General features: G+C 42.3%; 1 protein-coding gene across 3 annotated transcripts in view; it reads right to left on the reverse strand.

Annotated features, from left to right (window-relative positions):
- Positions 1-26,864, reverse strand: part of gli3 (GLI family zinc finger 3) — a 119,015-nt gene that overhangs the window by 27,794 nt on the left and 64,357 nt on the right. For all 3 annotated transcript variants that reach the window (XM_061712984.1, XM_061712985.1, XM_061712983.1), the window contains exons 5-6: positions 6,488-6,693; positions 2,548-2,709 (exon numbers count right to left, since the gene is read on the reverse strand). In XM_061712984.1, the coding sequence (XP_061568968.1) occupies positions 2,548-2,709; positions 6,488-6,693 (368 nt within the window). The remainder of the gene's footprint in view (positions 1-2,547; positions 2,710-6,487; positions 6,694-26,864) is intronic.

The raw sequence follows: 26,864 nt of genomic DNA on the forward strand, positions 1-26,864 counted from the left end.
AAAATGGACTTTTTTATTTTAGTGCACAGAAAAACGACAGTAGATTTTGGATATGTAAAGAATAAACTGCTATTCCATCCATAATCTACTAAATGTAACAAAGTTTTAATATTCAGATTATTTATTACTCAACAGACAAACAATCCAATCTGCCAGCAGAAAATCTTTATACTGCTGAAATGTAAATGCTTTAAGGAATATAATTAATAGGTCTCTTTAATCAGGTTAAATCGAACAATTCCAGTGTTAAAAAGGCTTAGGCATTACTAAAAACAAAGTTGTTTATATGAAAAACAATTAGCTATTAGTAGAAAATAGCTCTGAGATCAGCTAAAAGACTTTACTGTTTAGCTGTAGTGATATATGAGAGCTATGCTGCTAATTAGGCAGTACTAATGTAGACAATAGCCCATTAATGCACAAATAGGCAGGACAGGCCCATTGTTTCATTAGCAGAGCTCTGTCTGAAGCTAATTACACTGTCTTGAAATAGACTAAAATGGCTTCAGTAACGTTGTAGCCCAGATTATCAGTGAAAGCCTCTTGATAGACTTTGCTCTTTGTGGTCTTTGTGGCTTTTTTTTCTTTTTTTCTTTTCTCCTTCTTCTTCTTCTTCTCATGAAATCCAGTAAAGCTTTAAAGTGTTAATTTTGCCGGCGCAGGAACCCACATTGTTGAAGCATGATGAGTTATTACCAGCAATGATCACAGGCGATTTTTAAGTAAGGGAGCACCGCATCTCCACTTAAATTTGGCCCTAATTGTTTTGTTTCAGTCTATTAATCTTAAAAAGTGACACAGAAGAAAGGATTTCTCCAGTGATGAATGGTGGGACATTCCAATTCCCACTTAATAGCAATTAATTTTCTGATACCCTGCACAAGTTTGGCTAGTTTTAATTAGTTTGTTCTGAGGAATAGGGGGAAGTTCACCTCGGATTTCGATGAAAGCAGCGTCTGCCTGACGAAATACATTCTCATCAAAGGGAGAGAGGTGAGACTGTCCGACCTTTCTAAGATTCAGAGTGCGTTTAATTTCCTATTTACACTTTAAAATAACTCATTAGCATAAGTCCTCTGCTCACGGTCCTCAGCTCAACATATTAAGACAATGGCTCATTTAAATCACGTCAAAGTAAAGTAGCAGAAGCCTCCGTGCCGGTGTCATCTATATATAGTAGGTAGCTTGTGAAAGAGCACTTTAAGGGCTGAAATCCCGCTGGGGCCACCCAAAGTTTAACGTATAGGTAGGCGCTCAGAGGACTTGACGTGTATTCCCAGAACCGATGGATTAAATACAAAATCTTCAGTAAAGTATCATTTCATCATGTTGGAATACAGTGACTGTGTACTACAGTAACTAACTAGCTGTTTATTTAAAGGTAGGGTAAGGAGTTTCTGGATTACATCATCCCATTGATATTTGAAACAAAACATCAACACACATGGAGAGCTAGCTCCTCCCTAACCTTCCCCCGACTGCTCCCTCAGAAAACACGCCCCTTCATGATCGTTTCTCCTCCCCCACTTCATGAACCCTCCCACCGTTTGGGGGCTGGCTGGAGCAATGTATGTTTGTTTCTATTTTGAGGAACCAGGGCGGAGTATGAGGGCTGGGTTTTGGAGGGTGATATATCAGATAAGATGCATCCGGCATTATAGCGACAACCGAGGATTCTGAAAATGTGATGGGTAATTTAAAATTTGCCAACATATCATCACTCACTTTTTTTTAACAGTTAAAATGAACAGACACGTTACCGCAGCTAATGATCGCAGCCACCAATGAGTGAAAGCACTGAATCTCGCACATGGTTATTGTTAAAATCATGAAGCATAAACATTTTTTTTAAATGATCACTCAGATACTGGAATTAAAATGGATGTAGAAGTAACAAACAAATATCCAGATATCCAAGTATTCAGGTTGAGCCATACACTGGATGGGACATAAAGTGTTCTGGATTAGAAATCAATATTGCTTACCCCACCTTTAATCTGTACTTTGGTTTTACCAATGATGACACTGTTAGAGCTGTACAAAAATGGAATAAAGTGTTTCTTTATTGGTGGAAAAATATACATCAAGAACTCAGGGACGGAACATTTCACTTTCCCTTATTTGCACTACCATACTTGTTTATATAGTTATTTAAAATCTATTTATTTCCTATTTTCTTTCATCATGTAAATACTCCTTTAAATATTCAAGTTTAGTTTATATAATTTTAATTGTGGACTGTTTATTTTTATTCTTTTATTTTATTACTTGTATCTTGCACGGTGGGTCCGAGAGGACTGTAATTTCATTTGTGCTCTATGTCAAACATATAGCATATCCAACAATAAAGCTTGAGACTTTCTGATCATTTCTGAATCCTTCCTTTTTCTCACACAGCAGAAATGCCAACAATTGGAGATACTTGGCATTAAAAATCCCTGATGACCAAACGGCTGAGCTCGGATGAGGTTTGAACCTGAAAGCTGAGATGATCTCACAGGAGAGAAACGTTTCCAAATTCGTCATGAGCGAGGGGTGCAAACTTACTCTCCATGGCCTGCAGGTACTCCATGTGCAGGGCGCTGGCCGTGGTGGCCCCGGCGGTGGACGCCACCGACGGGAGCAGGTCGGCCGTGTACGGGCTGCGGTGGCCGGCGAGCACAGCCATCTGATGGTAGTACTCCGCCGTGGTCAGACCCGTGTGAGGGGCTGCAGGAGGAGAAGCATTCACATCAGCAAAGAAGACGCATACAAAAGTAACAGAAGAGGACGATATATATTGATATTAAAAAAATAAAGTTGGCTGGAGAGGGGGCCGAGCCAAGAGGGGAGTAAATTTATGGCGTAGCCAGAAAAACAGGACAGGGAGAGCACCTGCGCAGCATTAGCAACCTCACACTCATTTACTTTAGATGACAATCAGCTCAGCAGAACAGTAATGAGCACATTAACAACAACATCAAGTTAAGCAAAACAGCTGCACAGGGAGCATCACCCTGAAGTGGAGAACCTTACTCGCTGGGGATTACCGCATGCTTGCTCAGAGATTGCAGTGAGTGTGCATTAGTGTTTGATTGATGCATTCATGCTGGGAACAGTGTAACCGATTGTCTCACAATGCGATTCCTAAACAGTCTTTTGTTCTTCATCTCACCATTCTTGCATGACTTGGAGAGTGCAGGAGTATATGTGTATGCGTGTGTGTGTGGTAAGGGTATGTGGGCTAGCGCTGCTTTTGCCAAGGAAGGTGCCTGTGTGTCTCACACATCAGGGCTGCAGTCTGCAGATATGCGACCTGCTCCTCGCCTGTGCTCCTTTAAACTCTAGCGGAAGACAAAAGGCCTAAATCGGCCCAGATAGATGTGTGCGCATAAAAAGATGCAGCGAACGATTCTGCCTCCACCTCACTTTTTTTTTTAAATTTCTTACCCAGAATGCCTCTCTTTTCCATGTCATTCCCTTAGTTATAGAGTGCTGTAAGTCTTTGAACCGAAGCCTAAAAATAAACATCTGGTGGTGGGCTTCCATATGCAAATATTGTAAGAAAGAGAGAGGGAAAAGACTAAAACTGGATACAAATATGGAACCGGTTCAGAGTACTGCAGCTCTTTTCCCCCCCAATTGGAGAAATAAAGGGACAATAAATAAAGAAACACTGCATGAGGAGATTTCCTCTTAAGTCTGGCCTGTATGCCTACAATATGCATCCATGATTGGCTGAATGAGGGAAGGAAAAAAACTGTAAATTAATTCGATCTGGCTTTTATGTCTTCAGTGGAAGGGGGGAGTTTCTTAATTGTCACCAGTGTTCCGCCTCAGCTTTGCTTTTGCATTCAACCATAATGTGTCCCATTCAGTATCCATGCGCAGAAAAGAGCTTTGCAGCATTTCTAATCAGAGATATTGGCATCGGACCGCCATCCTGGGGGCAAAAAGGGGGGAGTGGGGTAAGGCTGTCAGTGTGGCACTGGATGTGGAGATGGCTGAGACATGCCTGGGGACTCCATGAGCCACCGGGTGCTCCTTCAGCACAACAATGGGATCAAGGGAAAAGCCTACCTCTGAACTGGTTCTCATACAGAAGGGAGAGAAATATTAAGAGGGGGAAGCGAAAAAGGAAGGAAAAAAAATGTGTGAAACCAAATGTGTGGCAGCAAGAGGGTGGCACTAAATCCCACCCACTTCAAATCTCTATTAGATTCTGTTAATTAATTCATCATTATTCAAATGTATTTTTTTGCTGGAAAAAAAAAATCGTTGCATATTGAAGAAGGAGGCTCCCTGTAAGAGCGGTGATATACTAACAACACAAAAGCTGATGGGTTAATTAATCACTGGAATGATTAAAGGAGTAATTAGGTGCCTCATTCACAATTCAAAGCATTATGAATTGAAAGAGGGATCATGTGGTAGGTTGGAGAAACTATTTTGACTTAAAGCATTCTGAGCCTGGCGTATATTACGCTGTGGAAATGGAAAATTGGAAGGTGGAGAGTTTGAGCTTGAGTGTAACTCCCCCCACCCCAGTTTTTTAAGAGCCGTGTTGGGGCGTGGGAGCGGGGAGACCCCCAGTCCTCACTTAGACGAAGCTTTTAACAGACCTGGATGAGATGAAGTGGAGTGTACAGGTACTGAGGAAATGACCCCGGCTATCTGCCATTTCAGAAGTACACTCCAGAGCCGGGCAGAGAGCTTAAGAGGTTTTTCTGCCACGGATGGGCCAAAAAGCTGATGGCTCTGAGGGCCATAATAAGTTATCGGGCCATTTCATATCAGGCCCATAATCGGGATACAGCTATTGGGGGGTGGAAAAAAGTATCTTCAAACTTCCGGCTCAAGGGATTCAAAACAAGGCCTGGACTTCCTTACTTTATCTTTGTTTCGGAAAATAATTTTCATTAGCTTGGAACAGAATAAAATCTAATGGTGGGAAACATTAGAAGAAGAAATACTACCCTTACTAAAGAAATAAACTGGTGTAATAAAGAAAGAAGAAAAGAGAGAAAACGTGTATAATTTGAGTGTTTATATCACATCTGGAAAAAAACACAACAGATTTCATTCTTTTTTTCTATTTATCAGATGTAATAATATTAGAGAGTAATTCTAATTTAAAATAATTTTAGTGAAAAGGTTAATCATAGATGCAAGGGTCTCTCTGATGTGAGTTTATAACCTAAAAAGCATATTACTGAAAAGTAATATGTTTTTAACACGAACCCGTCATTTTGTGGCCTTCTTCTATTTCGGTTTTGTGATTGTCTTTTATTTACACTGCCTACATGAAGCTGTTTTTTTTTTTATTTTTTATTTTTTGTTCTTGCTATTATTTCAATACAATGTATTTTCAATACAATGTATCTTCTTGGTGAGAACTTTGAATAAGCCCATTTAGGGCTTCCTTTCTCACCTGCACATATTTTCATGCTTTTATGTTCATTTAAACTTTTGTACCGTTTTTTTTATGTTGTGCAAATAAACAAATCAAACAAATCAAAATCAAATCAAAGTTCTCTTCATTTTTGAACCCCTGTTCGTTGTTTTGTTTCACCAGTAACCTAAAAATGTACAGAAATTCCCTTTGAAATAACAAAAAACAACGATCCATCCATTATTCCTATTCAGTGTCAGGGGGAACTGCTTAAGGTCTATCGGAGGTAAACAAAAAAATGTAAAAAATACAAAACTAAAATAATAAAATAAAATAAAACTAATAATAATACCAAATCTAGAGATAGAAAAAAATAAGTTTGATTTCTTTTCTCTTTAAAATAAGACCTAATTAAATTCTGTAATCGCTTTCTCCTTCAATACCACCTCCTGTTAAAAGGAACGGTTCCATCCCACACGACTGAGCGAGAAAAAAGCAGCTCCCTTGTAGCTTTCTCTGTTAATATGTTCCACACGGATGTTTTATGTGATTTTGACAGTCAGTCAAAATCAATTTTAACATCTCTGGAAACAAATGATCCGCCAGAGCGAGCACGCCCCCCCCCTCCCCTGCCCCCCGAAACCCTGAACTTGAATCCGACCTCGCCTGGCTGCGCTCGGTGTAACTGTACGTGACCCTGCCGCTCACTGATGCATCCTCAGAGGTCTCCGACATGACTCACAGATCAAAAGGATTAGCCTCCCTCCAACCTGAGCCCCCACCCACAAGGAAGGCGCTGTGCTCATAATACTCCCCTCCGCCAGCTCCCTCACTCAGATAACATCTCCCCGACCCCTGAGTCTTAATAGAGATGGATCTGGTTGCCTCTCCTCTGACCTCTTCTGAACTCGAGCAGGAATTAAACTGATATAGAGAGCTGAGATTTCCTCTAATGGCAGACTCGCTGATCAATTTCAACAATTATTTTTAAAAGTCTACCGAGGCCCGTGCTGCCCGCGGTCCGCTGAGATTCTGCGCAGGTGCATGTGTGCGGAGCGTGCGCGCATCCGTCCCTTTTTTTTTTCTCCACCCCGGTGTACGTTTCATTTTATTTACCGTCTGCGGGGCTGAGGCCCCGGGTGGCCGACAGAACGGAGATGGAGGGGCTGCTGTGGAGAGAGCGGATGTAGTCCATGTACGGGTTGATGTAGGGGTGCGGAGGGTGAAAGGGCGAATCCGCCCCCACGGAGGGGTTCCGCTGGGGAGAGATCCGAATGAGGGAGATGTCGGAGAAAGTTGGACTGCCCGCCAGTCCTGGAGGCCTGCAGAGACACAGAGAAGACGACATAGGAAGAGTGTGACATAAGGGCTTCAGATCAAAATAAAACTTGGAGCAATCAAATACATAAACTGAAAAATATGTCACTTTGAATGAAAAAAAAAATTACACTTTTGTATTAAAGAGCTACATTAGTTACAGTTTTAAAGCGTACTTGTATATATATATATATATATATATATATATATATATATATATATATATATATATATATATATATTAGGGATGGGCGGTATGGACTAAAAAATGTATCACGATAATTTCTGGCATTTATCCCGATAACGATAAAAATGACGATAAAAAAAATACCAATACAAAAAGTGTCATCAAAGGGAATCTTTCTTTCTTTCTTTCTTTCTTTCTTTCTTTCTTTCTTTCTTTCTTTCTTTCTTTCTTTCTTTCTTTCTTTCTTTCTTTCTTTCTTTCTTTCTTTCTTTCTTTTTTCTTTCAGGCTCATTTCTTTCTTTCTTTCCTTCTTTCTTTCTTTCAGGCTCATTTCTTTCTTTCTTTCTTTCTTTCTTTCTTTCTTTCTTTCTTTCTTTCTTTCTTTCTTTCTTTCTTTCTTTCTTTCTTTCTTTCTTTCTTTCCTTCTTTCTTTCTTTCAGGTTCATTTCTTTCTTTCTGTCTTTTTTCTCATTTCCTCAATTTATCGTTTTTATCGCGAGATGACAAATTCTTACCGTGGGGAATTTTTATGACGGTTTATCGTGAACGGTAAAATATCGCCCATTCCTAATATATATATATATATATATATATATATATATATATATATATATATATAGTATATCAGTGCTCAGCCATATACTGTAGTGTGCTTGCGTCTGTCTGCGTGTGTGTGTGGGAGTGGGGGGGGCATTATTAAGTTTTATGTTTTATGTAAAGCGCTTTGCATTGCATTTTGTATGAAAAGCGCTTTACAAATAAAGATTGATTTGATTTTTGATTTGATATACATATTTATTTATATACTGTATATACATATATGTATATATACATATATAGATATCTGGAAACAAATGATCTTGACAGGCAAATCCCATTGATGACAGATGGAGAGAAGCGTTGAGAACATGGTAATTCATCTGCAGAAGATGAGTCACCTGCGTTAAGTTGTTATGCTGTAACCACAGAAATAAGAGTATATGGCTTGGTGATGTCGGAACAAGAAACCTTGATCTGATCCCTTGTAAATAAAGGTGCAGTCAGTCTGTCTTAAATAGCAGATGTGAGAAATATATCTCAGCTGTCCGCATTCCTAACATAACCTTTAGCTCTTTTCTCACAACCTATTCAAGACGGGACGCGTGAACCTTCGTTGTGCCCTCTGCGCTCCTATATGCCACAACAGCTGGAGGGGCGGTAAGCCGGCCAGCCACCCAAATTCTTTTCCTCTTTGGTACAAATGATTAGTGTGGACCCTCTGAATTTTTGACTTCTCTTTCCAGGGGGCAGCACCAGCAGGCGCAGAAGACACTACCTTTGCACGCGTCTGGATAGGCATACAACAAACAAAGCTTGAGACGGCAGCTGTCTTGGTTGGTTTGATTAGTGGTCTTTGGGGGTTCCTGTATGAGTAAAAGCATAAAGCCCACCCTTTTTCTATTGCGACTGGTTTGGTACATTCTGTACCGGTGGAAATGGCTGTGAATAAGAGAGTAATAGACCTATGCATTTCACACAAGGGATGTGTACTGGCTAGAACAGAGGTCGGCAACCCAAAATGTTGAAAGAGCCATATTGGACCAAAAACACAAAAAACAAATATGTCTGGAGCCGCAAAAAATTAAAGGTCTTGTATCAGCCTTAGAATCAAGACAAATGGTGAAAGGAGAAATGTCGAAAAAAAAGTCAAAATGTGGAGAAAAAAGTCAAAATTTAGAGAAAAAAGTCAAAATGTTGAGATTAATGTTGAAGTACAATCTCGAGAAAAAAGTTCAAATGTTGAGAAAAAAGTGGAAATGTCGATAAAAAAGTCGAAATGTTGAGAAAAAAGTCGAAATGTCGAGATTAAAAAGGAAAGGAAAAAGGAAGAAAAAAAAGTGGAAAAAAGGAAAGAAAGAAGAAAAAATAAAAAAAAACAAGAAAAGAAAGAAAAAAAAGGAAAAAAAGAGAAAATAAAGACAAAGAAAGAGAAAAAAAGGAAGAAAAAAAGAAGAAAAAAGGGAAAGAAAGGAAAAAAGAAGAAAAAAGCAAAAAAAACAAGAAAAGAAAGAAAAAAAGGAAAAAAAGAGAAAGAAAGAGAAAGAAAGAGAAAAAAAGGAAGAAAAAAAAGAAGCAAAAAAGAAGAAAAAGGGGAAAAAAAGGAAAAAAAGGGTGAAAATTTTTTGAAAAAGCTCCAGGAGCCACTAGGGCGGCCCTAAAGAGCCGCATGCGGCTCTAGAGCCGCGGGTTGCCAACCCCTGGGCTAGAACCTCACAATACGATATGTATCCCAATACAATAAGTATCCCGATACAATCATGATACAATACCTATTGTAACATTGTGATATATTAAAGTATTTTACTTTGTTAACTTAGTCGTGAACACATGTACATAAAATACAAAATGTATTTAATTTATTCATTTAACTGCAGTGCATAGGTGCTTTGTAGATCAAGTAAAAAAAAGCCTTTACAAACATATTGCTTAAGTGCTACATGGCACTCGCTGAACACAATGAGGTGATAATATGAAGAAAATAAAGTGCAAAATAAAGAACATAGACACTGAAATTGGTAGCCAAATATGTCACTGAACACAGAATTGGTACACACACAAAAAGGTGGAATATGTTTTTCCTAATAAATCGATATTAGAATATGACAAAGCGATATTTTAATTGGGCAGCAAAGTATCGCGATATATCACCGCATCAATATTTTTTCACACCCTTATTTTACACGAGTGATTCTTGCAACACGACTGGGCTGGCAATGCTAATTACAATGTTGTTGAGACGCCGCTGAGCCGGAGGTGGTGGTGGTGGTCACTGAGCTAAACACTGGGTGTGCTTTGCTGCAAGTTTTCTACATGTACAAGATGGCATGGTCCCTTCTGGTGAAACGCTCCATTTAAGATGGAAGAGTTGTATTACTGTATCTCACCATTTGGATGGTTAAAAGGGCCGTGGGATCAACCGTAGGTCAAGTTCTGCTTCTGCAGCGTTGCAGTCACTGCATCATACGTCAGTGGTGAGGAGGCCCGTAAAGCAAAGTTTAATTTCATCCCTGCTCTCGCCTGTGGCCAGTTGGTTTGGTTTTGCAGCTGATGAGGAAACCTTCTTGGCGCTTCCCTTTTGAGGTTTATTGGGTGCAGCCAGCTGGGCAGAGGTCAACCCGTTGGCACCATTGGCCTGGGGGAGCTGTAAGCGGCTGCTGGAGAGAGAGAGGGAGTCCTGGGTGTCTTCCCCCCTCCTCTTCTACTAGAGAGACTATAAATAAACTGAGTAGTTCAGAAAGTTGATTGTTGAATTGTATATCAGTATGAAAACAGCCTTACGGGTGTTTTTTTACCTGTGAAGAACATCCAAATTGGTCAATTTTGACTTTGAGGGCATGAAAAGGTCAAGTACGAATGAAACTTATTGCGGCTGTATGACTCCCATTAGGACCTGGTTAGAGCAATTAACTCTCTTTATGTAAATAAGCACCTTCTTTCTGATTCTACTGGGTTCTTATGTCACCAGATTTGTCTTAAGTAAACATAAATAATTCAATTTCTCCACAAATTTACCCATCACGTCATGCTCATTTCATTAGGCTTGAACACGGAGCTTTTACTAGCACGGATGAACTGGCGGTGGCAGCGCCAGACAAATAGACAGTTGCACAATCTCGCTCCTCCAATCTTCAAGGCAGAGAGGAGAATGCTGCATTCCAACTGCTCCCTACGCAGACATTTCCTCAGATCAAAAGCAGCTTTCACCACCGAGTCTTAATCAGAGGGAAACGTTAGACCGAGCTCACCACTGGCCAGGGCAAGACAAGCAAAGCTACACCACAACGCTCCGTTTCTCAGATGGCTTTGAGCTGAAGGCGAGTACAGAATTACACATGAAGTATCTAAAATCCATCTGAAAGTCTCACATATAATGCCCAATCTTACTCTTTAAATATGAAAAACGAGCAGTATCAGACTTTTCTTTATCTAAAGCTTTTACTTTGAATCGTCTCCTTGAGTGATATGTGAAATAAAGTTGAGAGCGCTATCAGGGAAACTTCTTTGGAGCCGAGTTTGAGATTTGTCTCCTTCCTTATAATTGGTTAGGAGGGCCTGGAAACTCCATAATGATGGCCTTCGCCACAAAGGCCTTCCCCGGAGGATGTGGCCAAATCCACATATCTGCCCGACATTAACAGGCTAAAAGATAAACTGAATTAGCCCCTTCGCTTCTCGGTTACTCCCCCAATAGACCGGTCTACTGTGACAAAAGACCCCAGGAGAAGGAGAGGATGGCTGAAGAGAAAAAAAAAGTGTGCTTTTAACAGGGAGGGTAGGCAGAGGAGGAGAGATGGAAGAGAGTGAAAGGCCTTGCCCACAGTTTGTCTCTCGTATTGACCTTGAGCAAGGCCAGGGGGGAGCGGAAAAGCCCAATTACAACTTCGGCCCGGTCCCCTTATCCCCTACTGGCCTTTCCATCCCTCCACTTCACGGAGCGCCTAATGAAAGAGCTGAGGCCAGAGTCAATAAAGAGCACGGAGGAGTGGGAACAACAGGCCGGCAGAAACACTCACACAAACAAACGTCGTCTTCGGCCACTATTCTGTAATTAGCCCAAAGGGGCTGTGGGACGTAAAAAAGGCTTTCACTGTGTTTCAGGTGTGTGACATCCCGTCTCCCGATGCGGAGGCGATGTGCAATCAGTGTTGGGAAATCTCAGCAAACGCGCCAGTCGTGATCTAACAAATCATACCTGACGTTTCAACAGAATACTCAGGGATTTTTTTTTTTCCTCATCTCCATTTGTTAGTTGCGCTTTTGCACGTCAGCTGTCAAAAAGCGCATGATGAATTTCTTTTCCTCCACGCCGAGCGGGCCACGATGAGGGCAACTTCAAAACAGGTGCGTATGTTTTTGAGCAAGTGTGTTTACGATAAGCAAGTCATGTGCCCGCACGGACCCGTCTGCACGCCTCACTAGGATCTGCCTGCACCTCACACACGTACACACTCGTGGAGAAAGGAGCATGCAGATGAGAGGAAACACAAAAAACCTGCTTTGTCACTGATTGCAGAAGAGTAACAGCAATACGAACTGACTTTTTCCCTCTAATTTCTGTACTTGAAGTGACAGTTTCAATATGACATGAAAACTAAAGATGAAGGGCTGCAGAATCTAATGTTTTTTTTTGTAATCGAGTGAAGCAATGTCTCCCTAGACTCACCTTTGCTTAATGCTTCTGGCTCACCAGTTAAATTAGACAAGAATCCTACGGGTAGCCCCTTTGTAGTGTGAGAGGAAAGGGGCAGAAAAAGAGGTAGCAAGAAAACAAAAAGGGAAAAAAAAAGACATGTTTTGATTTACAAGAAGATGGTGACACACGGAGGAGGAAGATTTCAGCCTGTTGAAAGGTGATAAGTGAGAAATGTGTGTGAAGGGAGGACAGTTCAGTCGGTGAACAGACAGCAGTAAAGGGATGAACCACGTGAAGATATGAACTTCAATCCGGGCAAAAGAAGGCGGGATGAGAAGAGTTACTACAGAAAAGGAGCTGGACAAGGATGGGAGAACAAAGATGTCTCGAGGGGTGCAGAGCCAGGTGTGAGAGAATTTGAGGAGGACAGCGGCGAGATGGATAGGTTGGAGGAGCGTGGCGTGTCTCTGGAAGAAAACGCGAGACAGTGGCCTGATCCTCGGTGTTCGGCTCCTCTCTGCAGGGCCGTGATCATTTTAGCATCTGCCAGCGTGCATTAATCAACATGACAAAAGGAAGTAGTCTTACAAAGAGAAGTGCGTGTGTGCGTGTGTGTGTGTGTGTGCAGGAATGCTCGCTCGGTGTGTGTGCCCAAGAAGTAGCGTTTTAGATACACCTGATTTGAGATTTACATCAAAGCTGTACCGCAGGGTTTCAGGCTTCTTCTACCCTGACAATGAAAAAAAAACTTCACCCCTTCGCTTCTTTCCGTCTTTACAATTCCTATTAACTCTCAAAGAAGACATCCTGCAAACAGGGCACAAGGAAAGCCTGAGCTTCTCACATATGGAAGTCATTTCCTTTCACGTGGCCTTGCTTAAACCAGCAAGCGCTTCTTTTAAGGCACTGCATGTTTACACTGGGCAGTCTGTGGATTTTAGACTGTCAGCTCATTTCACCGGATGAATATAGATTTGCCGAGTGTAAATATGCCCCCAAAAGATTTTGAGGTTTCGTGGAAGGGTGTGTGTTCATGTAAACAGACCTTGAATCTTTGTTTGGAAACAAGGCTGTATCAACACTAATAATTTTTTTAAGGGGGAAAAAAAGAGTAAAGCTGCAAAAACAGCACAGTTGCGGTGGAGGTTGACGACTTCACTTAGGCACAGAAGGTATCCTTGTGGCGCAGCAGCTAGACCTGGTCGTATTGACACAGCGGTCTGCTAAAATAGGAGCTGCGCTTTTCAGAAGGCTCTTAGCACGCAAACGAAACAAAAAAAAGATGACATTTTCTCACTGTGTGTTTTGGAGAAGAGAACAGGAAATTGGGGAGTCCAAATCCAATAAGCCCACGACTGTTACTGCGCACAGACCTTATCATTTTCATTCACAGAAGCTGACAGGTTCAAAACACAGAGAGGCGAAAAATAGAAAAGCATTGCAGCCAAGTTATGACCCTAAAACCTAAAAACATATCTTAAACTCTGGAAACATGCAACTAAATCACATTTATTGGACAGGTTTGTTGAATGTAGACAGACTTGATTATATTTTGGCGCTGTATCTACTGAAGCTAAAATACTAACTACTTGTATAGTCTGGGGCTGTAGCTCATGATTAATGTCCTAATTAGCAATTGATATGAATTCTAGTGCTGTATCCTCTGCAGTTAGCATGCTAACTTGCTACATGTACATATTAGTGCTGTGCCTACCAAAGTTAGTATGCTAACTAACTATAGTGCTGTCAAATACTGCAGTCTTCACTCCAAAGTACTTTATATAATGTGTAAAATAAACAAAAGTGTGCTTCAAACAATATTGGTCCCAAGTGGTAACCAACTCAAAAGCTTTTAGATAACACATGCTAATGGTTTGGAGCCACGCATGTCGGAGAATATGTTATTGTTAAAGGCACTGTGACATCACAAAACAAGATCAGAGTAAGATTATCTAGCCCATCTTTCATTTTACCCAATGTTACATTTGTTCATGGATCTCATTAGCTATCAGTAGCTATTACCAATATGACGGTAACAGAACAGCTACAGCATTAATGTTATAAATGACTAACTATGGTGCTATAGCCAGTTCAAAATTAGACTTGATTTGATACATTTGAAAAATTTATTTTAATCTGGTTTCTATTTCTCTGAAGACTGTATAATAAGTTTTTACCCCAAATTGTTACAACTGGGTAAGATTGTAGTTTGTAACAGAAGCATCAGCAATATTTTATGCAAAATACTAGGGCGTCAATATTTTCTTGTATTTTACCTGTTTTATATTCTGAAGTCACACTTAAAAGTAACTCCACTTCTCTGTCACTCCAAACGAAAGAACTCTCGTTCCATCTTGGAAGTAACTGGAAGTTACTCGTGTCGTTTTTTTCCAGGATTCCGATTGGCTAGCATGACTTTATGCTTCTCGTTACACTGCCCCCTGCAGGTTTGGCTGCTCATAGCACCTTAACAGCGTATTTATGCGGGTTCGTGTAAATGATGGTATTTTTCAAAACGTAGATGGGGAAATATCCATTTTTGTAAATACCCGGCTATGTGTAAACGTGGCCTCTGTCTCTCTCTCTGTCCCTCTCTCTCTCTCTCTGCACACCTGCCTGTTTCTAGCTGTGCTGGGAGGGTGTTGTTTTATTAAATATATATTCACATTGAAATTCTGGCATTTATTTGAGCCCCACCAAAATATGGGTTAGCCCCCACTGTAGTTGAACTGGAAAAAAAATACTCGCAGTCAACTGTTTTATATAAATAATATTCTCCTATTCATTTCGACAGGCTGCAGTGTGAAATTAATTTAAGTGCAAAACATTAGATCAAAAAAACGATTTAATATATAGCAAATCAATGGTGACGAGCCCCCGCCCCCCCAAAAAATAGCAGAATAGTCTAATTTTAGTTTAAATTTGAGGGCTTCAGTCCACCAAGAACTTCTTTGGTTGATTACAGCCCCACAAAATACACAGATATGTGTTAAAGCAAACACTGATTACACGGGTGACAAACCAGGGCCTGAGAGACAGATGCCAGGTCCTCCCCTGGACCAAGGCTGACAGCATCACCTAAATCTCCCCACCTCATGGACACCCACACCCCTAACCCACCACGCTGCACGGGGCAACGCGGCTCTGAAAGCCTCCACCAGAGAGGAGGAAGCGCGGGAGCCCTGACAGCGGAAACAGAGGCACTTTAAAGCTCCAAACCCTTTCACTGAGATCAAAGGGCCACATGAACAGAGCCAGCTGAGACCCAAGGAGAGAGGAAAGGGAGCCGAGACAAGGGGAGAGAGAAGACAGACAAGACAGAGGCATAAACAGAAGAAGCTAGATGTTTATTGTAGGTTCTCCATTGAATAGGAAAGTTTCCATTAAATACATTCCAATGACTTTGTATTGTAATCCTGCGTATATAAAGACAAGGCCAGTTTTTATGGATACAGGTGAGGATGATGGCCACAGAAAGAACCTTGTCAGTTTTGGTGTTGATCTAAATCTCTTTTTACAAGAGTCCTTGTACTTTGTTATGACCAGCATAAAACAGGTAAAGATCTTTTCAACAGGTTGTTCTGTTCAGGAACCAAAGAACCAGTCAAACTGCAGCATATCAATCCATTTTGACCACAGGATTAGGGGTGGGCAAAAATATCGATATGGCAATATATCACGATACTTTTCCAGCCGATTCAATATCGATATTAAAAATTTGGATATTGATTATTTTTTTTATTTATTTTTTTTTATCCCCGATTTTTTCCCATTATATCACCCAGTGCTCCTACCTAAGTGACAGTCCTGGGCATTGCCACTCTCTACCAACCCTGGGAGGGCCCTGCACTGAGCTCAGGTTTTATTTCACGTTTTATTTCATTTTATAATTTATTCTTTATATAACACAATTGCCTGTCCTTAAAAAATGAAAAATAATGGACAGAGGTCTATTTATTTATGGATTTATATCTATACTGACTGATCACTGTGCCTGTCCTTCGTTTTAGTACCCATCTTTCTTGTGTTTATTATAATTTGCCACATAATTACCTCATAATTACCTCATACTAAATTTAATGTTAATTTCATATGATGTAAATAATATGAAAAACATATACAAATATGTTGTAACTTTAGCTTGTATAGTTATAATAAAACATTGTTTTGACTCAGTTTGTCCCATGAATTGTCACTATAATCTGATGAACGTGCAACTCGGATTTTAAGATCCATCACTATCATCTGATGTACATATATACAACTTGGATTTTAAGATGTGTAATGCATTTTTACATTTTTCGGTGAACTATGTAGAATATAATAATCAGGATATCGCATAATCGGGATATCGCAATGTGTATCGTATCGTGGCTCAAGTATCGTGATGCGTATCGTATCGTGAGGTCCTTCCCAATACCCACCCCTACACAGGATCAACTCAAAATAATAGTCCTTAGGTGGCGGCTGAAGCAAACCTCTACTCCATGTTGCTTGTGTGTGGTCATGGGTTTTTTATAAGCTCAGCTTTGATAAATCATGATTTCCAAATGTCTTTTGATCTGGTTCTTTTAGCACTTTCTGACCATCCATCCATTCATCCATCCTTTAGTCAGCAGCCTGAGGAGGGACCTCCTCCCCTCCGCTACTCCCTCTAGCACTTTCACAAAAATACCAGAATGTGAGGTCTCCTTCTTGTTGCACAGGCCACAAGCATCATCCCAGGAAGGCGTCCAAGAGACATCCTAACCAGATGCCTGAACCACCTCAACTGTGTTTATAGGGCAGACCTCAGCAACCTTGGAGAGAAAAACCTGTTTCATTCGCTCATTGACAACCGTGAGTGTAGGAACAGAGATGGATAGGTAAACAGAGAGCTCAGCTTTGGCGCGGCTCCCTCTTCACCACAAGTGCAGCTTCTGCACTCCTGCAGACACTGTATCAATCCGTCAATCTCCTGCTCTATTGTTTCCCAACTCGTGGCCGAGACCATGAGACACTTGAACTCCTCCACTTGAGGCAGGAACCCCCCCCCCACCAGTCACCCCCAACCCAAACAAGCCCCCTGTTTACCAAATTGCCCTCTTCTAATGGCCCTTTTTTAATCTTACTGTGAAATCATAGTATACTCAGATAAATAACGGAGATTCTAGCTTTTAATTCACCGTATGATGCAACCACGAGCGGAAAGCTGTGTTTACTCGATGTTGCTCTGATAGATGTGATGGAAAGTTTGGCTTCTTCTGCATGCTTGAAGTTTCCGTTCACTGTCTCCACTGCAGGGTTAGGCACAACTTCCCCACAAACCTTTGATGATTGCAACTCTTGTGAGCCCCACAGGCTGTAGCACGGTGCTCTGAGGAAGGGGCAGGTGGGGAATGAGATTTAAAAACTTAATAATAGGGAAACTGGACATAGATTTTACAAGATTTGGAGACAAACATATTTTTAGAATAATGTTGATTGCAAGTAAAAAAGCAATTACCAGAAAGTGGATGAAGGATGAGGCACCTAAGGTCGAGGACTGGGTTGAGGTTATACACAATATATATATGGGATGGAAAAGTTAACTTTCTCTGTGAGACTAGAGATGGACAGATTTAAAAGAATTTGGGAAAGCTGGGTAGAGTACATAAAACCAATTAGGTCAGACTTTATTTGAGTTGTACATCTTGGGAACAAAGACCCCTAGTTCATAGCTACAGATGCTGAAATGTTCTATTTCTTTTTATTTTATTTTATTTTATTTCATCATATTTGCAACATTGATGACATGGTAAAACCCCGTTAAGTCAACTGGTCATAAGGTTATAAACAGGCATAGTAATACTTAATCTTGATCCAAAGTAAAAGACAGAGGAATATTGTCATGTTTTATTATATGTTACTGTACTACTGGGGAAAAGGAAAAAATGAATCATTGTGTACGAGTTATATGCAGAATATGTTTGAAAATGTTCAATAAAAAGAAAAAAAAAAAAAAAAACTTAAAGGAGCATGAGACTAAGAAATGAGACTCTCTAGCGCCACCCTTCACCACGACGGCCGTCGGGGGTACTGCAGCCAACAGTGAAGCCGGCACGGGAGAACGGGGAGAACGTGCATGCAGCGTCATGTGACGTCACATCCGCAGGACAGCGCGGGAAATTCGGGACCGAATTGCAGCACATTTTGCAGCACACAGCCTGTTCAAGGCAACGGAGAGATACACTAGAGGGCTCATTCTTTTTGGTTTGGAACGCTTCATCTGACATTATTACTAGAAAACTTAAAACGTATACACATTTTTTTCATAAATCCTGCCTCAATCCTGCCTCATGCTCCTTTAATAATAATAACTTTTTCCTACTATTTCCTGTCTCTCTTGTTGTGTTAATGTAGATGACCATTAATGCCGTAAAAAGACATCTGTGCAGTCTTTCCAGACCTGGGGCAGTCTCTGTCCTCTCGGCCCTGCCGTGCAGGCCCTGGAGCTGGCAGGGTACGGTGGGGTTGCCAGGCATTGCGAGTAGCTATGCCCACCCCCCCTCCCGAGGGCTGCAAGGTCTCCGTGTGACCCCCTGACATCAAAGGCCCGAGCGGGTCCAGGGGGTGGGGAAGGCTTTCTATTCATGGTCACATCAAGCAGGATTCCCTCTCGGTGGGACATCTCTGGAGGCGTGCCAGACATTCCCATACACTGCGGAGTCAGCTCACACACACAAACACTTGCTGTCCCATTGAATACCCAGCGCCCTCCCCTCCCTCCTCCTCGCTCCTTCTGTGTGTTTCAATCACTCTCACATTATCTACATACATGTAGCAGCAGGGGAAGGCACACACACTCATCCTGCCAGCGGTGTGGGCACCTATCACTTCCAACCCAACTACTGTCATCGCACATATTTGTCAAGGGGGATTCGGTGAGGGTTGCAGGCTCGAGTCATAACAAGCGGGTCCAGGTGTCAAGCTGTCTCTGTGAACTCCAAAAGAGTCATGAACCCACTCATGTTGGGTCACACGTGAAAAAAAAATACTTCTCGTTTGGAATCGAGGCTTCGCGTCTACAAAGGCAGAGGGATTATACTTTATCAGGAAAGCCGGAATCACATCTTCCCACTTGTGCTGGTTCTGAAAAGTTTATGTTTGGCTTAGCCACGCAGCAGGGCTTTTCATTCTCACAGGCTGTTTTGAAAACCATTTTTCCACACTGCAATTAAATGTAATTTCAGCCATTGAGATAAGAATGTCTACCAAAACGAATCAACCGAGTATGTAGCAAGAAAATGAAAACATGAAAGCAAAATTGCACAAAATGAGCTAGTCTTTTTTCCTGTAATTTCAAGGGGGGCTGGAGTCAGGGAACAAACATGAGACGGGAGGGAAAAAAAAAAAAGGTTTTTCTTGTTCCTTTCTGGTCTCTCATGCCTGATTTTGCCTTTTTACAAATAGAGCAATCACTTTGAATGAAACAGTCCACCTTCATGCCGGCTGACTGCAAATATGTGCTTGATTGCCTTCTTTTTTTTTCTTCCCCAAAGCAACAGAGTAAACACAGGTATGCGCTCTCAGTGTTCGGCGTTCCTCTGGCATGCCTAAGGCAAGAGAGAAGACAGGAGGGGACTCCTGGGTGTTTAAGTGTTAAACTTCCAAAAACAGAGAGGAAGCCCATCTGTCTTTCTTTTTCCTCTCAAGCATTGTCTCGATGGCCCTGGTGCCTTTACAAACACATTCATCTGACGCCTGCAGCCATACAGGGCTCGGGTTCCACACCCCATCACCTTCACAGCCTGACAAGTCAGGTAATGAGACGTTTGTGTGTGTGTGAGGGTGTGTGAGGGTGTGTGTGAGGGTGAGGGTGCAGCCTACAGGTGAGGAGAACCAGTGTGGCCCAGGAGTGGCCCAGATTCGGGAGGATGGCTCCACACTGGGCTGCAGAAATGAGCAGCCGCACGGATGGGCCCGAGCAAATCACCAACAATGCTCGGCACCGCCAGACAGCAGAGACGCACCGCTGGAGATTGGTTAATCCTTCAGACATGTATCTGAGGTAGAACAAGAGACGAAATAAAGGAGGTCGGGAGGAAGAGACGCGGCTGAGCATCAGGTACAAGACAGGGAAACTTAGGCTTCCTTCTGTGCAGCGAAAAGCTGCTTTTCAGAGCGAAATCCATCACGTTTTCCGAACACATACTTCTTCTCGCAGAGGAGGGGAAAGGAGAGAAAATCTGGACAGAAGAAAGGCAAGCGCTGGTGGGAAAGTGAACAGACACAGCCTACTTTATTCTGGCCATTTCATCCATCTTGTTGGGCTAATAAAACGTCAAGTGGAGTTCCTTGATATTTAATCATGAAGGGGCTGAATGCGTGGCGGTGCCATGCTCGCGCTTGATTAAGCTTTGGGAGGCTTAAACACTGACCTGTGGAAATTTTTGGACGCACCCAAAGGAGGATGTTTCACAAAGCAGCTACATAAGTGAAACATAACTGATAGGAATGGGAGAGAATTCCTAATAAGGAAACTTTGGAAAGCATTTGTCTTTTCATCGTTTTGGCGTTAAGGACGAGCTTCCTAGCCCCCGTTCAATCCACGGAAGAAAACTTTTACTCCGATTTAGTGCAGCCGCAGCCAGAAAAAGGTCAAAGATATGATGGACGTGCAAGCAAAACTATGCAGGGATCTTACAAGTGGATTCACCCTGCAGCTGTGTGCATGACTCTGCATATTCACGCAGCTCCCACCGGACACTCGCAATGGAAAACACTTTACGAGCGGATGCCCTCTCAGAAAAAAGCGATGTATCATGGGAGACAGAAATAGCCAGGGTTCTTCTTTGTAGCCCACGCTTCAAACAACATCATTAGATGAGACCGTCCTCTATCACACTATCAGATGTAATGGACGCCACATCTGATAAGGGGAGATAACGAGGGGCTAAAAGAAAAGAATCGTTTTATGTAATATGAATACATTTTCAGTGGTAGGAAGAGTGTAAAAAGGACTGACTTTTTTTTTTAGCGATTTAGAAGATAAACAAATAGAAAAGGGTGTAGAGGAGGAGCAGAAGTAATAAGAGAGGAAATAAACTCATTTCCTCTAACATTAGTAGAAGCTCAGCCACAAAAACAAAAAAAGAAAAAAAAAGCATCCTATAATGAGCAAGTAGTAATATTTCACATTGTTTTGTTTAGGCTCCCTTCAATCATTTATTGAGGGCTGGAGGAGGCGAGACGGAAGCGAGAGAGCAAGAGCGAGGAAAGAAAGGGAGGGAACGGAGAGGAGAGGATGGAAAATGAGGAGAGTTGGAGAGGATTTATGGCGCTGTTCCCTCGGTCTCGTTACTTGCTATAACTGGCCCCTAGAGTGGGATCGCAGGGTCTGGAGCCCGGAGATCACAGTAATGGAAACTCCACATTTCTACACAGCTACGGCATGACGTCTACGGGGCACAGGTTGACTTGAGAAAGCTTAAAACTGTCTCAGTTTTTCAAACAAAATTTGCTTATTCTGCATTTTGGTGAGGAACAGGCTCTCTATAAAAATCTTTCCGTGCATTTTATTGAAGAAAAGTGCATTTAAGTGCCAGCCTGAGCTGCGGCGATGACGGCTTGTACATTCGCTTGTCAATAGGTTTTAACAAGTGAGCGAGCCAATTAAAAAGTTCATAAAGCAGACAGTCGGCCACATGAATCAAACCATTAATCAAGTGCCTTTTTTTTTCGGCTTCTAATTATTTTTTCCAAAAATAAAAGAATATTTAAGATTTTCTCAAACAGCGCCATTCAATTTAGGATTACAATAAATATGAATCAGTTAATTAATTATCTGATTGACATGAAATAAGTCAGAAAGCTTGAAAAAATACTCCGAATTATGTGGCTCTAATGCTTTATTTTGTCACGTGTAATTATAAACTCACACTCGTATCAATGACGGTTTATGGATATAACAATAACCGCCGCGATAAGTGGCTGAGAAAAGGATGCCACTTGTTTGTGATCCACGTTATGTTTGTGTTTATGCTTCAGCTGAAGCATTTTTGGAGTGAAAGCCATTGTTTAACAGTTGATCAAATGAATTCTGATATCTGGGAGGGGAAAAAATAAAAAATAAGAGCTGCGAGCAAATGATTAAAATAAGATGAGGGGAGAAAAAAAAAGTGAAACTCAAAGAGTAAAAATGATTTAGAACGAGTGTGTTTGTGTGTGTGAAGGCATGACTGCACAGGAACGCGTACGCACGCACACACACACACACACACACACACACACACACACACACACACACACACACACACACACACACACACACACACACACACGGCAGCGCAGAGCTGCTGGCACCTGCCTGTTATCTCTTCCCCTCAGACCTGGTTTTCCATTGTGCTCCTTGGGAGAGCTACAAATTGAGATCTCAAACATGAAGGGGGGAAAATGACTTGTGTATAGAGAATCAAAATCCACAAATGTGTTACATGTGCAAATTCACGGGGCCTCGTATTAGAGATGAATGGGCTCCTCCTTTATCAAAAAAAATGTACCTTTTCAAAGCTGCTTTTATTAGACACTTAAATTAAATTCAAGCGAGGAATGATACAGAAGTATTTATAATAAATAGGGGGAAAATAATGTCTTGGAGGAATACTGGGGTTGAATGAACCGTTATGTGAGGGATCAGAGTGGATCAGGCCTTTCAGGAGAAAACAAACGACTGAAAAAGAGTAAAAACAGAACAAATGCATTTAGCATATAGGGAGTTAGGGAGAAATGTAAACACAGACTCAGCGGCAGGAGCAGGCTCAGAGAGGGTAATCCTAGCCGGATAAGAAGAGTTTTGGAACACGTCTTAACAGATCTCCACAGGTAATGACTCAACCGTAAAACCTTTACAGGCCTTGTCAAATATCTGTTGTGCCAAACTCTCTTTTTTTCTCTCTCTATCTCTCTTCCAACCTGCTGGATCCATCATTCTCAAACTACACAGGTGCCTGAGAGTATCACGGTCTCGTGCTCAGGCCGAGGAGGGGAAAAAAAGAGGCCGCGCTGCCCATTTAGGCTTCAAGAACTGGTGTAATACAAAAAACAGATATACTGTAACTTCAATCTGCCCACATTTCTGCTTAGGCATTTATCTCCTTACTTTTTAAATCCCGAAATTGCCTCAGAAAGAAAGAAAGAAGAAAAAAAAAAGGTGGCAGTGGTGGCGGCGGCGGTGGTGGTGGTGGGGGAGATGCTTCCCCTCTACAGAGTGCAGCACAACTTTCTCTCTTCCCTCTTTTTTTTCCCTTCCTCCTCCTGTGAAAATTGAAGAGGCTTTATGTCAAATACGGCTAAAGTCAGCCTCTCCATATCAAACAACGCAGCGCGAAAATTACTGTGGCGATGATAAGGCTGCCAGATAGGGAGGGAGAGGAGAGCAAGGGGTGGGAGGGAAAACTGAAAAGGAAGTGACTCTACTCAATTATACTGCAAAATTGGTATGACTGAATATTTTTCATTCAGGTGACTGATAGTATCAGTGAAACTGCAATGCAGATAAATAAAGGAGCCTTCTGTCAAGAATAAACACCATTAATCATAAAGCCAGCGACGGCGTGACCGCCTGTCCCCCCCGACTTACTCCGTAGAGAAAGTATTAAGGAAAAAAAAGGAAGGGGGGGGCGAATGCACTATAGAGGGGTGACCTATGAAGTCACGAAGAATGGGTTTTGGACAGTTGGAGAGGAAGATGAAAAAGGGGTCTCTCTGCCCCTGCGTCCCGGTGACAGGAGCCATATCAGGACGGAGATAATCAGATGCGATTAGGGAATATAATCATTAATTCTTAGTGTAATTTATGGCTTCACTTCTGTGTTAGTCTAGACATTATTCAAATGTGAATATTAATGGGAAATTGTCAAACTGGCTTCTTTACTACTTTTTACTGCCAGAGATTACAAAAATTATGCCGTTATGAATAAAATGCAAACAGTTGAGCGGAGACAAAACGAGTCTGAAACTGAAACATAAATTATCAGGCGACATCAAGCGCCGAAGTCACACACTGATAACCACTGATGAAGCTGCAGCCCCGGAAATATATATAAATATATATATTTCCACCCTCCAGCTGCAATAAGAGCTAAAGCGGCTCCTTTTGTCTTCCTATTGTTCGGCGGTATGTGTGCATGCCCGCACTTGTGTGCGTGAGCACTGCGATGCTCGGCCTCGTCCCATCTGGAAGAAGGTGTTGAGATAAGACGGCGGTCTTTATGCTAAGCAACGCGGCGCTCCTCCATGCAGCAGATTGGGCAGCCTGACAACAGTTTATGGAAATAACAGAAGAAGTCGGCACAGATCTGCGAAGGAAACGCCGCTGCTGAAGACGGCCAGGGGGACGCATTTGAGGGTCGACGCACCGAAACTGTGTAAAACAGCTGAGAGCCCATCAAAAACAAAAAAAAGGGAGGGGTGATTGATGGTCTTGATGCCATTAAATGCACTCATTTCATAAAACGAAGCATCTGAAGTATCAGCTCACGAAGGCCTCCGACTCGTCCCGGGCTCGTGGGTTTTGGAGCCGTGCTGTGATGACAGGGACGTGCGGCAGCTTTCCCATGGCACCTCCAGCATACCTTCCAACGGGCCGCGCTCGCAGCTGAACAAACACGCTCCTGAATGAAATAACCGCACAGGCGGGGAACATGGAAGCACACCCTCAAAGGCCCAAACTGTACTCCGCACTGGCAGAAAATACAGAACATGACTTTATTCATGAGTTTTTCTGCCTTCAAAATCTAACTTTTTTCCCCCTTTTTCCTTTTTTTTTTTTTTTTTTAGGTTCAGGCTGTTACAGTTTTCTAAAAATCCTTAGAGCTGGGATAAAACCAACACACTAAAAGTAAAGATATTGTGGTTTATTTAGGTTTTATATAATATCCAAGCAAAGTAACTTCAACCATAAGGTGACAGATCTTAGATTTTCTTATTCTGCACAACAGCATCTCAACAGGAACTCCAAACTTTACAGAGTATTAAATTGACTCAGCTTGCCTCAAGTCAAGGCAAATTTGCATACGGTAAGGGATCAAAAGGTTGCGAGTCAATTGCTTATCCCATAAGAATCTTATGTTGTTTTAGTGTCCCCATTCACAGCTCAAGGGTCCGGGACTCCAGAGCAAAGTCCGCTGCCGATAATTGACTTGTGACGAATACCTCTGTTTGTTCTGAGCGGTCTCCGGGTGACCGGGAGCCAGGGCTGGAGCTGCATGAGAGGGCTGTTTTGTTTTGCTGTGTACCGCGGTCAGGCAATAAAGCCAGAATAAAAGGAGCGGTCTCTTCTCAACCCCCCCAGCTCCCCAAAAAAAAAACTCCCATTAAGCCCGGGACGGACAATGGTGGTGGCAGAGCTCCCATGGAGAGCCTGCTCTTCACTGATCAATGTGTTTATTTAAGCAGGAAGCATCTTCTCTGGGGCGCTCTCTCACTTTGTGCTGGAGTGGAGGAGGAAGAAGCCATGAAAGACTCTTGCTGGTCCCGGATAAGTCGGGGGACAAGCGAGGCTTTAGTTAAACCAAAATGTTCTGCAAAACCCAGAAGAAGCTCGGGATGAAGCGAGGTTGTTGAAACTCTTGTTAAGTGTTGTTTCTCTCGTGCAAACATGGAAGTTCCTAAGTAAAGCCGTGCCCCAACCCCGGGGCTTTAATATTGAATGGCACATTGGTACCTTCCCCGCAAGAATTCATAAACTAAACGATTAGCCTGTGTCTGTAATTGCGCTCTCCCTTGCCTAATAGGGGAGGTGAGGTAAAGAGGGGGGAAAAAAAAACAAAGGACAGTTAATTTGTGATTTCCTCTGCTCATTTAAAGGCAAATTAAGTGTCAAACAGCTAATACAGAGCATATTTCATTTTATGAGCTTTTAATTTAATTCCACCGCCTCATATCGCTGGAGCCCGTTAGCTGCGCTGCTAACGCCCGCTCCTCGTCTGAAAACGAGGGCCATAAATAAACATGTTTCAATTAGGCCCCTCACAGTAATAGGATATGATTCTGTTCATTTGCCACGTACGGATGGTGGATGTGTCGTTGTGGCGGGAAGGAAACAAGCTGCTGGGCGCTCGCCGTGTTTTCTTTTTTTTTTTGTTGTGTTTTTTTTGCTCCGGCCACGGATGCCCGGTGGTGGCTGGCTCGTGTGCGCAGCGGGGGAAGCTGGCTGGATTGATGGAACTGCCGCAGGGCCAGCCCAACTGTAATTACAGGCCGTAATGAGAGGTTGCATGGGGAAGTACTGCAATAATAGTCCCTGTGTACTTAGGCATATCTTTGAGAGGGCTAATAACGATTAATTCTGCACACGGAGGAGAACTTGTCTTAAAACAATTCAATATTTCTCCATAAGCCGCCTCTTGTCCTCCATTTCCCTGAAGCGACAGCGGCGCGTTGACTGCCTCTATTTGCTCGGGCCGGCTACAAGCAACATTACCGGGGCAGAATGCATCACTTAAGTTCTGGCTGAGAATTACTTCTTGGCGACAGTTTCCTGCTCGTAAAGTTCAGCCGCGGCTAGAACTCGCACGAAAAACCTGGGCGTGTAATTAACTCCAATTTGCCATCAGGTGGTTGCTGTAATACTACATGTGATGAGTGCTTCTTCTCACTGAGGAATTCGGTGCGGCTTTTTAATCAAACGGGCGATATTGCTGCTTCGCCGTGCGGAGCCTCGGAAGACGCTCAGAGATAACGCGCGTGACGGGCGAGCTCGCCGAGTTGATTCAACCACGGCTGGCCACTCAACGGCTGTCGTATAATCATGACAAATAGTTTCCCTCAACATAGCATGTCATATTAAACAGCTC

This window comes from Cololabis saira, chromosome 22 (genome assembly GCF_033807715.1).
Source record: "Cololabis saira isolate AMF1-May2022 chromosome 22, fColSai1.1, whole genome shotgun sequence".
NCBI lineage: Eukaryota > Metazoa > Chordata > Actinopteri > Beloniformes > Belonidae > Cololabis > Cololabis saira.